We start from the raw sequence: 13,782 nt of genomic DNA on the forward strand, positions 1-13,782 counted from the left end.
ACACGGCCTGTCGTGGGGGCACTGGTTGGGTTACGCAACAAAGAAGGCGTCCAAAAGTACCGCGCTTAACCGGGGCAGGTAGAAACACTCGACCCATTTTGCGACCGGACGCTTACCCCCGATGATCACACACATCCCTGACCAACAGATGATTCAAGGTTATCCGATTCTTTGCCGTGTTCTGTGTCTACCTAGTCTCGATTTGTGTTAGACTGCTGGGTCGAGATATTTCGCGGCTAACTATTCCATTGGCGAGCCTGGTACCTTTTTTAGCCCCGTATAACTACTTTGTACGCAGTGCCAATGGTACTAATTAAAGCGAATTGTGTTTTATCTACTTCTAATTCCTTGATTCGGCCATGGTGCAGAGACTGGAGGGTCTGATCTCAGGGGTTCGTCTCCCCTAAGGGTGATGTTGATGTTGATGTTGGCCGTTGGCTAGCTAGGATATTCGTTGAGACCCCGCAGGCTCCTGTTATGTATGAGATGTCAATGATCTACCTGGGAACAAACGGATGGCAATCGCGTTTGACCAATACGGACAGAGAGCGGGCTCAAAAGAAAATTAAAGCCCAGACACTCTGAACGGAATTCCAGGATCCAGGATGTTGGGCCACGCATAAATCGCACCTTGATAGGTTCGTAGGAACGACAGCCCCTCGAAGTAATGTGCCGGACGTCCTCGGGGCTCTCATGGCATTGGCCAAGGGGCCCCTGCCACTGGTAGCACTAGCGTCGGGGCACATCCACCTAAGATCCGACGATCGAGCACGGCCTTTTTTGCGTCCCGAGGGGGAGGAGGGGGTTGATGGGGTGGAGGAAAAGTTGTACTCCATCCTTGGTACCTTTGATGTCATTAAACTTCTCCCTGTCCCTATCGAACAAAGCATTCTCCAGTACAGAGCAAGCGAAAGTTCAGATCGAGACATGAGAGGCACTGAAACTTTTCATGCCAAACCAGTAGTACTGTACGGGAGCCCCGACAGCTGAAAGAGATCTGCATGCATGGGAATAGCACCCACATTACGTGGACCCCGACGCAAGGCAGGGCTCGGTTTGAGGAACACGGCCCTGACAGCTTGAAAGTGTGGTGCATCTTGGTGGGAATACTATATTCTAGGCACTGTAGTATACAGCTTCGCGATAGGTTGGAGGCTAATAATTTCCATCGAATTCTAGGAGGTAGTATCGCCCCGCCAAACAAAGAAACCCTGGTTGGCGTGGATCCTGCGCTTCAGCCCGCCGTCAGAACGGGTCAAAGTGGATGGAACCTGTTTCATAGGACTCTTATGATGAGGACTTTTATGATGAGGACTCCTTTTTTCCGATGTTGTTTTATGTTAGAGATTGGGTGACTACGGGCAATTGAAATCTGACATTTAGCAGAAGTACATATGATAGTCGATGGTGGAACAAGAAACACCGACCCTCTGGGGAGGCCGATCGATAATCGACAGCGCCACGCTACTTTGGGGGATGCTCCGGCGCTAAATGGGGGGCATTTAATCGGATTGCAATGAATAATAATGATTAAAGAGAAATAGAGTGGATGGAGGGGCGGGGGAATGGGAACAGGAATAAGAATAGGAATGGGATGGGAAGGGAAAATAAAATAATAAAATAAAATAATATGGAAAGAAATACATTAGTAAATGAAGAATTATAAAAAAGAAAATAAAAAACAAAAATAAATCAAATCAAATCAAATCCACGATCTACAAATAGTTGGACAGGGATCACGAATCGGGACGGGGACTTTTTACCAAGCGCTAACGCAGCAGCTAAGGCACTCTGGAACTGCACCACGCCAATCTGCAGTCTGCAGACCCAAGATCAGAAACTGTCGGGGATCCCCCGGCTTGTCGATACTTTCAAGGATCATCCATGCTCGATGTGGCACAGGTTGGCCGCTCCGGGGTTATTCGCAGACTTTGGTACTTTGTCAATTGCCTGGACCGCTAAAATAGCCCACCATCCCAAGTGTCGTTTTGCCCTTTTTTTTTCTATTCGAGATGTACATGATTTAAACACCCTCGTCTTCCCCCCTCTTCTTCTTTGAATCCACAAGTTTCGATTCTCTGGAACCCTCCCCCTCCAATCGTTATTAGACCCCACCTTGCCCTATCCGTGAACAAGGTTCCAAGTCAACACTCCATCATATATTGTGTATACAACCAGTCCACCCCCGTCCGTGTCACCACACACCTTACAGTTCCGTCCGGGGAACCCGTCAATCGTCTTCAGTTCCTGCACTTGCCCCGTCGGTTGCCAACAGCAACTGTCTTTTCTCCTGCAGTCTTCCCTCGCATAACCGACGAACCATTTGAATACCACCTGGCCTGCCGACCTCGTTCTTGAGTTCCTGTTAGTATTTGCCTGCTTATCATCCCAAGCATAGTCCCATTCTCAATAAGCTTGACTTCACCCGTCCCCAAGATGGTCATTCTGCGTTCCTACCGCCACCCGCCGGGGAGGAGTGGGAGATCGGTTGGCCGTTGGGGATTGGCAAGCTGCCAGTGACCATTTTGGGAACTGGATTGAGTCGATGAATATTGGCATCTTGAGAGGACGAGAGCATGCGACTAACGTTTTTCTCAACCAGTCCCATCCAAAGTGAGATCCTCGATCTAGTATAAAAAGGTCCTGTCCGACTCGCGACACCTTTGAAGAAACCAGCTCTACTTCGCTCCATTATCTTTCCCCGTTTCTTGTGAACTCAAAGCTCGGAGAACACGACATTCAATACCCTCCTCAGGACCCTGTCCCTTCCAAAATGGTTTACCATAAGCCCAACCCCACCAGTGGCGCCATGAAACGGTCCGCCTCTGCGCTGGAAGGTCCCCCCCGGCTGGGACGTCATTCCTGTAAGTTTGTTTCGGCATAGGCATTATACTGCGAGCTGTGATCTAACATTGAAGTAGCCTATGATGGCTCCACAATCATCGTGCCATATTCCATTCGCCCACTATGCGCTTATCTATGTTGACAGCACAGGCAAGCTGGGCTGCGAAGAGTCACCCAGCATCACGGAGCAGAATATGACACTCTTCTCTCCGGATGTTCGCCAGACATTCCTTGAGACACTAGGCGAGAAAATTGGACTCCACCAGCCTCTCTCTGGGGGTATGTTCTTCTCTAATACGTGCCATTTCGTATGTAAACTAATCATTTCTTAGCATCTCCGCGCAGAGTCCGCCGCCGCCGCGGCAATGCCCGGCTTCTATGACCCACAGCCGACTGGCTGATGATTCTGATAGTGATGACTACTCCCCCGCGGGTAATGAGACTACCTCTATTCGCGTTGGAGATGCCACAAAGCTTATGAACTACTATGAGGGTGCTCTCAAGCACTTCCAACAACTAAATTGCCGCATGGTCGCCAAGGCCTTCATCAAGTTCATTGAGCCTCGCAAGCAAGTGAGGCACCCTTACAACGGTGGCAAACCTCCAGCTGGATCTCCCCCCGGTACTACCGGTGACCCTGAGAAGACCAAGCCCGAATGGTGGCCCCCCGGTGTCATGCACAAGGAGCCTGACCACCTTCGCAAAGAGTGTATGTTCTGACGCCCAGATTTGGTTTGTAATCAATATACTAACACCAAATTGATAGATCGTATTGAGCTCTTGCTTCATATCATCCGCAAACTTGGAGGTTTCGGAATCACATCTGACAAGCTCAAGGAAGTTGCCAGTGATACTAAACGCAGCCTGAAGCACCCTTCTCATGTGGACATCATCCTGGAAGTTCTCCGCGTTCGCAAGATGGAGGAGCGATGGGAGCGTGGTGAAGTCGATGGCAACACTTTGGTCTACGTAATGAACCGTGGACCAAGCCCAAAGGGTGATGAGGAAGAAGAATCTAGTGACGGCCCCGCAGCAGTTTTGGACATTGAGCATCTCGAAGACGGCCTTCTCACACCGAGCTCATCTGAGCAGACTGCTCCTCTTACAACCCCCATCGACGGCATGGGTCTCCCTCCTCGCTCTCTGCCTGGCAACTTCTCTCTTGCAGAGCCTCTCACCTTCGAGAGCCGTGATCGCCCATTCTATGCCACCCCACCCCAATACACAGACTCTTTCTCTCAAGGCATGCTAAGCACCCCCGTCACTGCCGAAATGATTAGCCCCCATGATGTCTCTGTCTTCGCCTACTCATCTCAGCCAACTTACCCCTCTTCGACACCAGACCAGCACTGGTCCACCCCGACTTTCCGACAAGACATCTTCAGCCCGGTAGGCTACAATGCTCCAGCCACTACACAGCCCTCGATGCCATACAACATGGCAATGGCCCCTCCGACGCATTCCATGCATGGCTTGCCCACTCATGAACAGCCACCTATGGATCCAATCAATCGGTCTCTACCATTCCGCACTGGTTCTTTGGGCCACCCTCATCCACACGGCTTGCCACTCACCCACCTTTCCTAATTGAATCGGTCGGGCTGGCCCCGGGATGAGAAATGGAATTCGTTGATTATGCGAGCATAAGAACGGTTAATGAATATATGAATACATGGCTCAGTTTATCACATCATACCAATATATGAAAGCGCACAATATACAGGTGGCTTTGCGAGGGAGTTTGTCTTTCTTCTCTTTCTTTTGTGACAGGTCGATTTCCAAATTTTGTGGATAAAAAAATGCTTTGGTGTCGCTCAGATGGTTTGGTGCTGTGACGATTGGGTTTGTCTGCTTCAGGGTTGCCTTTGATCCCTTTTCTTCTTCCTCTTCTTCTTGTTGATCTCTTTTTATGGAAATACTTTGGCTGGGTTTATTATTTTTCTTTTCTTTTCATTTTTGTCTGGCTTTATCTTCCGGTTGATTTCGAAACCATTTCTTCTATTCTTCACATAATTTGCCCTTTATCGACTTTCGCTAATCATGATTAATCTCTCTATTTGTTGTTCTTGTACACTCTTCTTGTTGTTCCTGGCAAATACCACTGTATCTCATGACGGGACGTTGTTGATAAACACTACCTTGGACATAGTAGCAAACACGAGAGATGTCATGACTTGAAAAAATGTTCGAAAACATTCAATTGTGCAATAGCTGACACAAAAATCGACACAATAGTTGTAGCCTGGAGTACAGAATAATAGTAAATTACTAACTAGTTTTACGATCATGATGTAGTGAGACTGGGCCATGTGGAAGGTCACCTGACCCGCGACAAGTGGACCCACTGGAAGCTCGCATCGTCGCCGCGACTCTCTTCAACTCGCGACCCGCGGGCCTTTCTTCGCTATTATTTCAAGAGAGGCCACATCCCCGAATACTAATTGGGACAGCATCCCAGCCGATTATTACGCTCTCTGGATTTCGTGTCACTCTGCCTTTTCATTGAGCGACTGTTTGAAGACCTCCTTCGACCTCTCCACCCGTTGCCAGCCTCGGTTGACTCGAGCTCTTTGCAACTTTCAGCCCGGTCTCGTTCACAGAAATAACGATCGCGCAATCATTTCGGTCGCATAGACCCATCGTACGACCTCCGAACATTCGAAAGGTACCTCGACAACCCGTTCCCCGCGCATTCACTCCTCGGACCCCGTGACAGCTTTCATTCAATCATATTTCTTCCAATCGCGCCTCGCTTTGTTCTGAATCACCGAATCGATTATATATCTTGACAACATGGACTGACTTTTAAATCTCGCCTCGGCGAACCGATTTCTCGAACAGCTGCTTCGTTACTCTGTCTTATTTCCCCGTCTCTCAATTGTCGACATCATCGAAGAACTCGCCATCTCGTCATAACCAAGACTTAAAGATTTACTGGGGACCCTTTTGAGGTGGCCGGAGGCGGTCTTTCCTTTCTTAACCGCTGAATGCGGACAGAATGGCTACTCCGTTCAACCCGTTTGCTGGTGTTTCCCGTGGCCAGAGAGGCGGACCACCGACAGGTGCGAATGGCCGTGGCCGCGGCGCACCATCCTATGGTGGCTCTCAACTTCAACCCCGAGGAGGATCCAGCACATTCAGGGGACCCAGACAACGTGGGCGGGCTCGAGGCACGGGCACTTTCCCAAACCGCGGTCGTGGCGCTGGCGCTGCGGGTGCGGGTGCGGGCTCAGTCACGGCTCAGCAAGGAGCTGGTTCTCAAAACGGCAATTCACCATTCACCCAGATCAACCAACAACAGAAACCCTTCCCGTCTCCTTTTGGTGGCCCGGCCCAGCCTCAAAAGAACTCGCCCTTTTCTGGAATCACGAATGGAACACGTGTCCCGGACTCGAATCGTCCGCGAAGGGGGTTTCGAGGTGGTGCTAGAGGAGGCGCACCGAGACATAATCAGTGGGTAAAGCCGACGAGGAAGATAAATGGCGCTCCTGGACAACCAGTTCCCGTCGAGGATAGCTCTATTCTGGCGCAATACCATCAACGATATGACCAGGTCAGCATCATTTCCACTGGAGCTTAATGCAAACCCGAAGGTATCGACAGTTCATCTGACCAAACTCGCAGCTCAAACTTGATCGCGCGAAAGAAAGGCAACAAGCCATCAAGGATGGCCACATGGCCGATCCTGACCAGCCTACGTCTCTTAACCAAGCTATCACGCCAGTCGGAACATGCGAGGGCATGTGCCCCGAATTTGAGAGCATTGAACGTATTGTACAAAAAATGGTGGACAAGTGCGAAAAGGTATACATTCTTGTTTTTTTGCCAGGCCAGACGCTGACCCTCCTTGTCAGTATCTTCACCCGTCGACCAACGCCCTCCAGAATATGGAATGGAAAATGCTCAAGCGTTTCCGAAGATCTGCAGCTGGTTACGATGAACAGCTTCCTTCCGACATTCGAACTCCCAAGGCTCTTCTTCAGACTACTAACTATCTGATTCGACATGTCCTTGGTGGATCCGAACCGCTAGCACTGATTCACAAATTTGTCTGGGATCGAACTCGGTCTGTTCGTAACGACTTTTCGGTCCAACAGGTTACCCAGGAAAGCGACGTGAGAATAGCAGTGACCTGCCTGGAGCGAATTGCCCGATTTCACATTGTCTCGCTTCATTTGCTGTCCAACCCGGCGAGTGAAGAACCGTTTGACCGGCACCAAGAACGCGAGCAACTCAACAACACCATGCTTTCACTTATATATTACTATGATGATAATCGTGGTCGCATCGTCTTCCCCAATGAGGATGAATTCCGCGCATACTATATCATCTTCTCCATCCATGATCAACGACCCGATCTGGAGGCTCGTGTGCAGAAGTGGCCGGTGTCTTTGCTCGAATCCCCCCCGCGTCCAAGTAGCCATGGAGCTTTACACAGCCTCGTGCAATACATGGCAACCTCAAGGCACCCTTGATTCACGTCGACCGAATGCAATCGCCCAGGGGTTTTACACGCGATTCTTCAATATTATCAACTCGGGCAGTGTCTCATACCTCATGGCATGTGTGGCTGAGATTTACTTCAACTACGTTCGACAGACAGCTATTCGGACCATCTGGAAAGGGTATTGTCGCACGCCAATATCCCAACAACACCGGAACGAGGAATGGACAATCGATGAATTAACCCAGGTCTTGCATTTCGACGATGAGGAGCAGACAATAAAGTTTCTCGAGGAACAAGGCCTTGAGCTTGCTTTCAATGAGCAAGGTCAGCAATATTTGAACTGGGGATCTCGTCACATCGAATCTGTCGGTAAGTTCTTGATATTCTAGGCAAACGTGGCCCGAGTTTCGCCCAATCTCCCATAAACTACACCCAGCTAGTGCTGTTCGCTTACTCTCCCATCAGAATTTTCTCCGTCGACAGAGCACGCCTATTCAGAAACATTTGTTGAAAATAAGCGTTCTGGAAGAAGCCTGGTAGCCATCGTTCTGGGTATGAGCATTCGAGAGGCAGCACGGATGGGAATGGTTGATCAATCTTCCCTTCATGAGCGTAAAGCTCCATCGCCAAAGGATATCTCGCTTGACCAGGATGACTCTCTTTTCGTCTCAAGCATCGGTAATGGGGTTCCCGAACCGGTGGTTGAGATCAGTGACTCTCCACTGGGATCGGAATCGCCTGCACCTAACAGTCCTCGTCTTTTCCAAAACCCCACACCACCGACGTCTGTGAACCCATCCGTGAGCACGCAACCAAGCGCTCTTCCTGCTACGTCGCAGCCTGTAAATCCGTTCCAGGCGCCCCAGCCTCCCAATCCATTCGGTTCGACGTTCTCTGGTGCTGCTTCAAACGAAACAACTCCGGCGACAACCTCCACTGCCACTCCGGCTGTGCCCCTCAATCCCTTTGCAGCTTCGCAAACATCGCAAGCTCAGAGCCTGTTCCGAAACCCATCTTCGCCTTTCGCATTCCCTAAACCGACAAAGCCAGCCGAAGTGACCAAGAAGGAAGATACCCCGGCAGTCTCGGCAGCAGAAACTCCAAATCCTTTTGGCACGTTCAAGCCATCACAGACTCTCGGCTCGCCTCAAAGCTCCTCCCTCCCTCCCTCGCAGACATCCTTGTCGAAGTTAACAAATGGCGGGTCATCCAATGATACTACGGAAAAGTCTTCGGAGGCCCCGAATCCTTTTGCCTCTTCTTTGGGCCACAAATCTTCCGAAGCACCCAAGGAAGCCGATTCATCTACTAACAATACATCAGCCGCTCAGCCGACGCCTTCTTTCTTTGCTCCCACCGAATCACCTTTCTCTCCTGTTGGGACCCAGGAACCTGCTTCGCAGAGCACAACATCAACAGGACTCTTCGCTCCAACTACGAATCCCTTCAATTTTCCTGTTGCCCAAACTACTTCTCAATCATCTCAGTTATCTGCATCTATCGGCCCAGGGATCGGCTCTACCCAGGAAGCCTCAAGTATCTTTGAATCCGTCAAGACCCCAAGTTTCAGTGGCTTCCCAAAGCCGTCGTTGTTCGCCTCACCCAATGGCACCAATAAGGAAACGAAAAACACTCAAGCAACGGCAACACCCACCTTCGATTTCTCCAAGTCTGTTCCAGCGAAACCTCAACCGATGCCGAGTCTGTTTCAGCCTGCATCAGCCGGACCATCACCATTTACACATCCCGAGTTGTCAACTTCCAAGCCTCTCTTCCCTCCTGCGAATCCCTCTATCCAGTCCACGTCAGAAACAAAGGCTCAAGACTCTGACGAAGGGGACCATGAAATCCGAGATCAGCCCGAGCTCAAGAAACCACACGAAGTTGTAGAGATTGATGGCAAGGAAAAGAAAGAGCCCACGGCACACGTTACAACGTCCGAGCCTGCCAAGGCTTTAACTCAACAAGTTGATCCTCCGGAGGAACCTCTTCAACTACCGGCTTTCTCTGTATCCCCGAATCTAGATCCTCCCGGTAATTCGATACTTTTGCTCCCCGTCTCTCTTAAACCATTGCTAACTTTCTCTCCAGCGGAGGAGACAGAGGCAGAACGCCAGGCCAGCTGGAAGGAGTTCATTCGACAAACATCCGAGAAACAGAAGAAGGAAGCTGAGGAACAAGCAAGGAGCCGGAAAAGAGCATTGGATGAGTCCGCCGAGGCCGAGATGTCCCGAGAAAGATCTAGTTCGAAAGTTCTCAAGACATCGGGCTCGAGTGAATCTTCACCTCCCGCCAAGAAGTACTCCCTTGCGGAAGCATACGCCAAAGCGCTACCGAAACTGCCATGTCTGGATCGCGTCAAAGCTCTCATCGAGCGTAAGACACCAGCCGAAGATGAAATCCAGGTCTCGAAGCCACACAACCGCCAAGTTGATGAAGACGAGCTGTTGCTGAATGCAGCTCGGATTGCAGCAGAACAACTACGCACCGGGCCAAAGATTTTTGATCCCTCGTCTGAGTATGATGCGCGGCGGTCCTCGTACAGCCCCTCTGCTAGTTACTTCAATTCTCCTTACTCGTTGAGCCAGTCCCCTCGACCTCATGGGTACAAGGTGGTGCATGCGCCGAATGTGCCAGAAGGTCTAGGCAGAAGCATGTCTGCATCAGAGCGACGAATTCGGGCGACCGGAGCCCACGGCCTGGCCTACAAAGAGCTGGATTTCTCGCAGGTGGATAAACGCAAAGAGAAGCGCAAATACTTGAACAGTGAATAGGTGGATAAGGAGAAATCTGCGTTTTACAGATCCTTGTACTCTTGTGTGTGAAATCACGGATCAAATTAGGGGGGTTTGACTTTGCATTTGTATTGGGCGTTATTATGGCTCTTTTTTTCTCGATTGTGAGGATTTTCACCTCATGCCCACCGCACATTTGCATGGTGTTCGGGCGGTTATCAGTACATTACCCCCATGCTGTTTCAAATAATTCCAAGTTATGAATCAATCAAACCAATGAATGTCCAATTTATTTATTTCCTCATGAAGGTCCAACATGTATAGTTTCGTAGACCACCTATCCTACTTTGATGCGTTGTTCGCTCTCCTCGGGCCGCCGATCCAAATCTCCGACCTCAGTCAGCAATCCCCGCAATCCCAGAAAAGAGACCTTCGTCCCGAACTCGAACTACCTGACGAATCCCATGTTCGGAACTCGATCAATCCCCACAGATCAATCACCAGTCAATTAGTACTTCAGTTGAATCTTCATATCGGTGTACCCCTTGACATCACTCTGGCACCTACGGCATTAAGCCGCGTCCGTCTCGGACCAAGGACACCAAGACTTCGACTCTACGCGTCACCCACTTCACACTCAAGTGGTCTGCTCAATTACTTGCCCCGAACAAACGACACATTCAAATATAATCAGGAATTTCAAAGTACAAGAAATTTCTCAGTTTCGCGATTCGCTGCGATGAGGATCGCTACACTACAGATCGCCCCGAAGCTGGGCGATGTGGAGGGAAACATTCGACGCGCCAATGAGTTGCTTAAGAAAGGAAAATACATCTCGATGGGTGGACAGGACCTCGGGATTTCTATTGGAGCAGAATTGCTGAGACCGGAGATTTTGGTCTTGCCTGAGATGGCGTTCACTGGTATGTTCTATTCGATACTGCGTCAAGTCCGCATCACCAAGACGGGCAGAATCAGATGTCGGATTTATTTGCTCTTGAAACCATCGACTATATCTCAGATACTGACCGAGATTTCTTTCAGGATACAACTTCCCATCGTTGGAAGCAGTCAGGCCCTTCCTTGAACCGGTTGGAAAGGGACCAAGCGCCGCATGGGCACGGGAAACCGCCCAACGACTCCAATGCAAAGTGTGCGTGGGGTACCCAGAAATCGAAACAGACGCGTCCACAAAGGAGACGAAATTCTATAACTCCCTCGTCGTCGTCGACGAGACGGGCGAAGTCATCCACAACTACCGCAAGAGCTTCCTGTACTATACCGACGAAAGCTGGGCATCAGAAGGCAACGTGGAGCAGGGATTCCGCGAGCTGACATTCCCGTCGCAGCAGGGGAACGATAACGAGAACGGGATGACGACAGCCTCTGCCATGGCGGGGGATGCAGATGCGAGTGATACCCCCCGACATGCAGCCGAGAAGCGGGTCGCCACATCCTTTGGGATCTGCATGGATATCAACCCCTACAAATTCGAGGCGCCTTACACGGCGTGGGAATTCGCCAACCGGGTCCTGGACTCGAAATCGCAACTCGTCATTTTGTCCATGGCTTGGTTGACCCTTCTCAGCAGGGAGGAACTAGATGCGCTAGAGGGCCAGCCCGAGATGGACACGTTCAATTACTGGCTACAGCGGTTCTGGCCGCTCATCGAGAAGAGAATGCAGCATGCGGAGAATGTGGATGGGCCCGATGCTGAAGGGGGCCGGGGAGATTCTGATTTGGATTCCGAGTCTGGTTCTGATTCTGGTTCTGGCTCTGATATGGCCAAGGCCAAGGCTGCGTGCAAGGATGATAAGCAGGTGGTGATCGTCTTTGCCAATCGCGCCGGGGAAGAACCCGCGGCAGATGATGCGAAGCCACCGGCACGGTATGCGGGGACGAGCGCCGTCATATCCGTGACGCAGCGGCCTCGAGAAGGAGGGTTGGATGGGTCAGGTGCCGGTCCGGTGGAGGCGATCGACCAGGGCCGCGACTTCAATGTGAAGATCCTTTGTTGGGACCTACTGGGCGCGGGCGAGGAGGGTATTTGTTTCGCGGATACTACGGCAGATCCGAAAATGGTGTTTGGATTGAGGAGCAAGTCGCGCGGAGAGTGAGACATTCCATTCCTTCTTTCTCTAGAGTCTGGAGACTAGAGACGCATCCATGGAGGTGGGGGTGGGGAAGAAGTCGCGCCTTGTGGGGATATAGATGGCTGCCTGTCTGCCTCGTGGGACGCATCTTATCTCTGGCCCTGTATACATCCTGACACGGGTGTGGCTGTGTGAGGACAGATCTGCCTATACCTACGACTCTACCATGATGGGTTCGGAGGGAGGGAGGTGGTTAATAGCTGGGATATTTCCATCTTGACTGCCATGGTCGGCACCTGTCCACCCCGGCGATCTAACGGGGTCCCGGATGATCGTGATCGTATGGGAGATCGTCGAATGCTGCAGAAAGCCCACCTTAATTCATCGAAGAGGTCTCATGACTGGGCGATCGCAGACTACCCGGGTGCAACCCTAGCGCGAGTTCAATGCCTTGTAATTCCATGTGACAAATGATTTCAAAAGATATTGATTTGATCGACGAGAAGTTTCCACCGTTGCATTTGCTTTTTTTTAGAATGATAGGAACTTGAATGTGTGAGGTAATGACCAGTAGGTGTATGGGGGTAAGGGGTGTGTACAGTATCATGATGGGACGATATATGCGGGGATACTAGTACTATACTCCAACCTGAACTGCCTGGGTGAGTACATAAAATGCGTATGCTAACTAGCTAATGCAAGTGTATACTTCCTGGTGGTCCGTGCTTTCACGTGATGGGGCTAGGCGCCGAATGGACCAATCGGGGCAGGAAAGAGCAAAGTGTGTTGGGCCTTGGAAGTTCAAGTTGCTTTTTACTGAGAGTGTGAGGGTGAGGGGCACGGGATCCAGGCATGTGACTGTGACCGTGATGGTGACTTCGGAATGGAGTTGATAAATCATGATTCAAACACATTTTTTGGAAGGTGAATCGAATTAGGATTAGGTGCCATAGGAAATAGATTTATGATGGTTTGAAGCATTTGGAAGTAATTATTTTCTTTCTTCAATGATGGAATTCCCAAGTTGTCCTCAAAGGATCCTCAAATGACACCCTTTGAGGTCAGGTGACTGTTCTGCACCAGTGGTCGCTCCACCCACCCGCACCTCTCCTCCTCAATCCACGTGAGCACTCCTCTCGAGTCGGTCGCTCGACACCCTCAAGAACTCCCTTTTTCCATAAAAAAATCGCCTCTTGGAACATCAATACGCATCCGATCGCGTATACTACTCTCATCTTGCCCCTCATCTTTACCTTTTCTTTTTTGGGGTTCTAGTTTGGAAGTTCGGATATCACCAACAACGTGACCTCGTCTTGTTGTTGTCCTGGGCAGGTGACTTCTTGTCAGGTGATAAAGAGATCATCCCAAGGTAACGACTCCATCAACCCCTTCTATCTTCCCTCCCCATGTCCCAAGGTGTCGTGGTCGCGTCGGGATCGTTGTCAATCTTGTCGCCGCTGCCCTTTCCTCATCTTGCCCCCTTTCCCCTCATCGCACCATCTCCTCAATCGACCTTGAACGCGCCTTTTGATGACTACGCGTCGCGGAGGGTCTGCGGAAGGCCTGGTAGTGGAAAATGAAGTCTTGGATATTGCCCATGCGATGTCCATGCGCCTGTCCACCTTTGTCGGAGCCCCCTGGCCGCAAAGAACAGACCTTGCCT

The 13,782-nt window shown here is 50.6% G+C and overlaps 3 protein-coding genes across 3 annotated transcripts; all 3 read left to right on the forward strand.

The window, feature by feature from the left end:
• Positions 1-2,773: 2,773 nt before the first annotated feature.
• On the forward strand, positions 2,774-4,431 carry N7533_004218 (uncharacterized protein; the record flags this gene model as incomplete). Its single annotated transcript, XM_057100868.1, has 4 exons — positions 2,774-2,864; positions 2,995-3,152; positions 3,190-3,553; positions 3,611-4,431. 4 exons carry the CDS (start codon positions 2,774-2,776, stop codon positions 4,429-4,431), a joined length of 1,434 nt encoding a protein of 477 aa, XP_056960498.1.
• A 1,411-nt stretch (positions 4,432-5,842) lies between these two features.
• On the forward strand, positions 5,843-10,065 carry N7533_004219 (uncharacterized protein; the record flags this gene model as incomplete). Its single annotated transcript, XM_057100869.1, has 6 exons — positions 5,843-6,397; positions 6,469-6,648; positions 6,699-7,212; positions 7,265-7,660; positions 7,757-9,325; positions 9,383-10,065. The coding sequence occupies 6 exons, from the start codon at positions 5,843-5,845 to the stop codon at positions 10,063-10,065; spliced, it is 3,897 nt and encodes a 1,298-aa protein (XP_056960499.1).
• A 700-nt stretch (positions 10,066-10,765) lies between these two features.
• N7533_004220 (putative protein N-terminal asparagine amidohydrolase) lies at positions 10,766-12,143 on the forward strand (the record flags this gene model as incomplete). The annotated part of the gene is made up of 2 exons (XM_057100870.1): positions 10,766-11,006; positions 11,098-12,143. The coding sequence occupies 2 exons, from the start codon at positions 10,766-10,768 to the stop codon at positions 12,141-12,143; spliced, it is 1,287 nt and encodes a 428-aa protein (XP_056960500.1).
• Between the last annotated feature and the right edge of the window lie 1,639 nt (positions 12,144-13,782).

Source organism: Penicillium manginii (genome assembly GCF_028828005.1).
Source record: "Penicillium manginii strain IBT 31320 chromosome Unknown utg000004l:1.0-7231830.0:1.0-7236170.0, whole genome shotgun sequence".
Classification (NCBI taxonomy): Eukaryota; Fungi; Ascomycota; class Eurotiomycetes; order Eurotiales; family Aspergillaceae; genus Penicillium; species Penicillium manginii.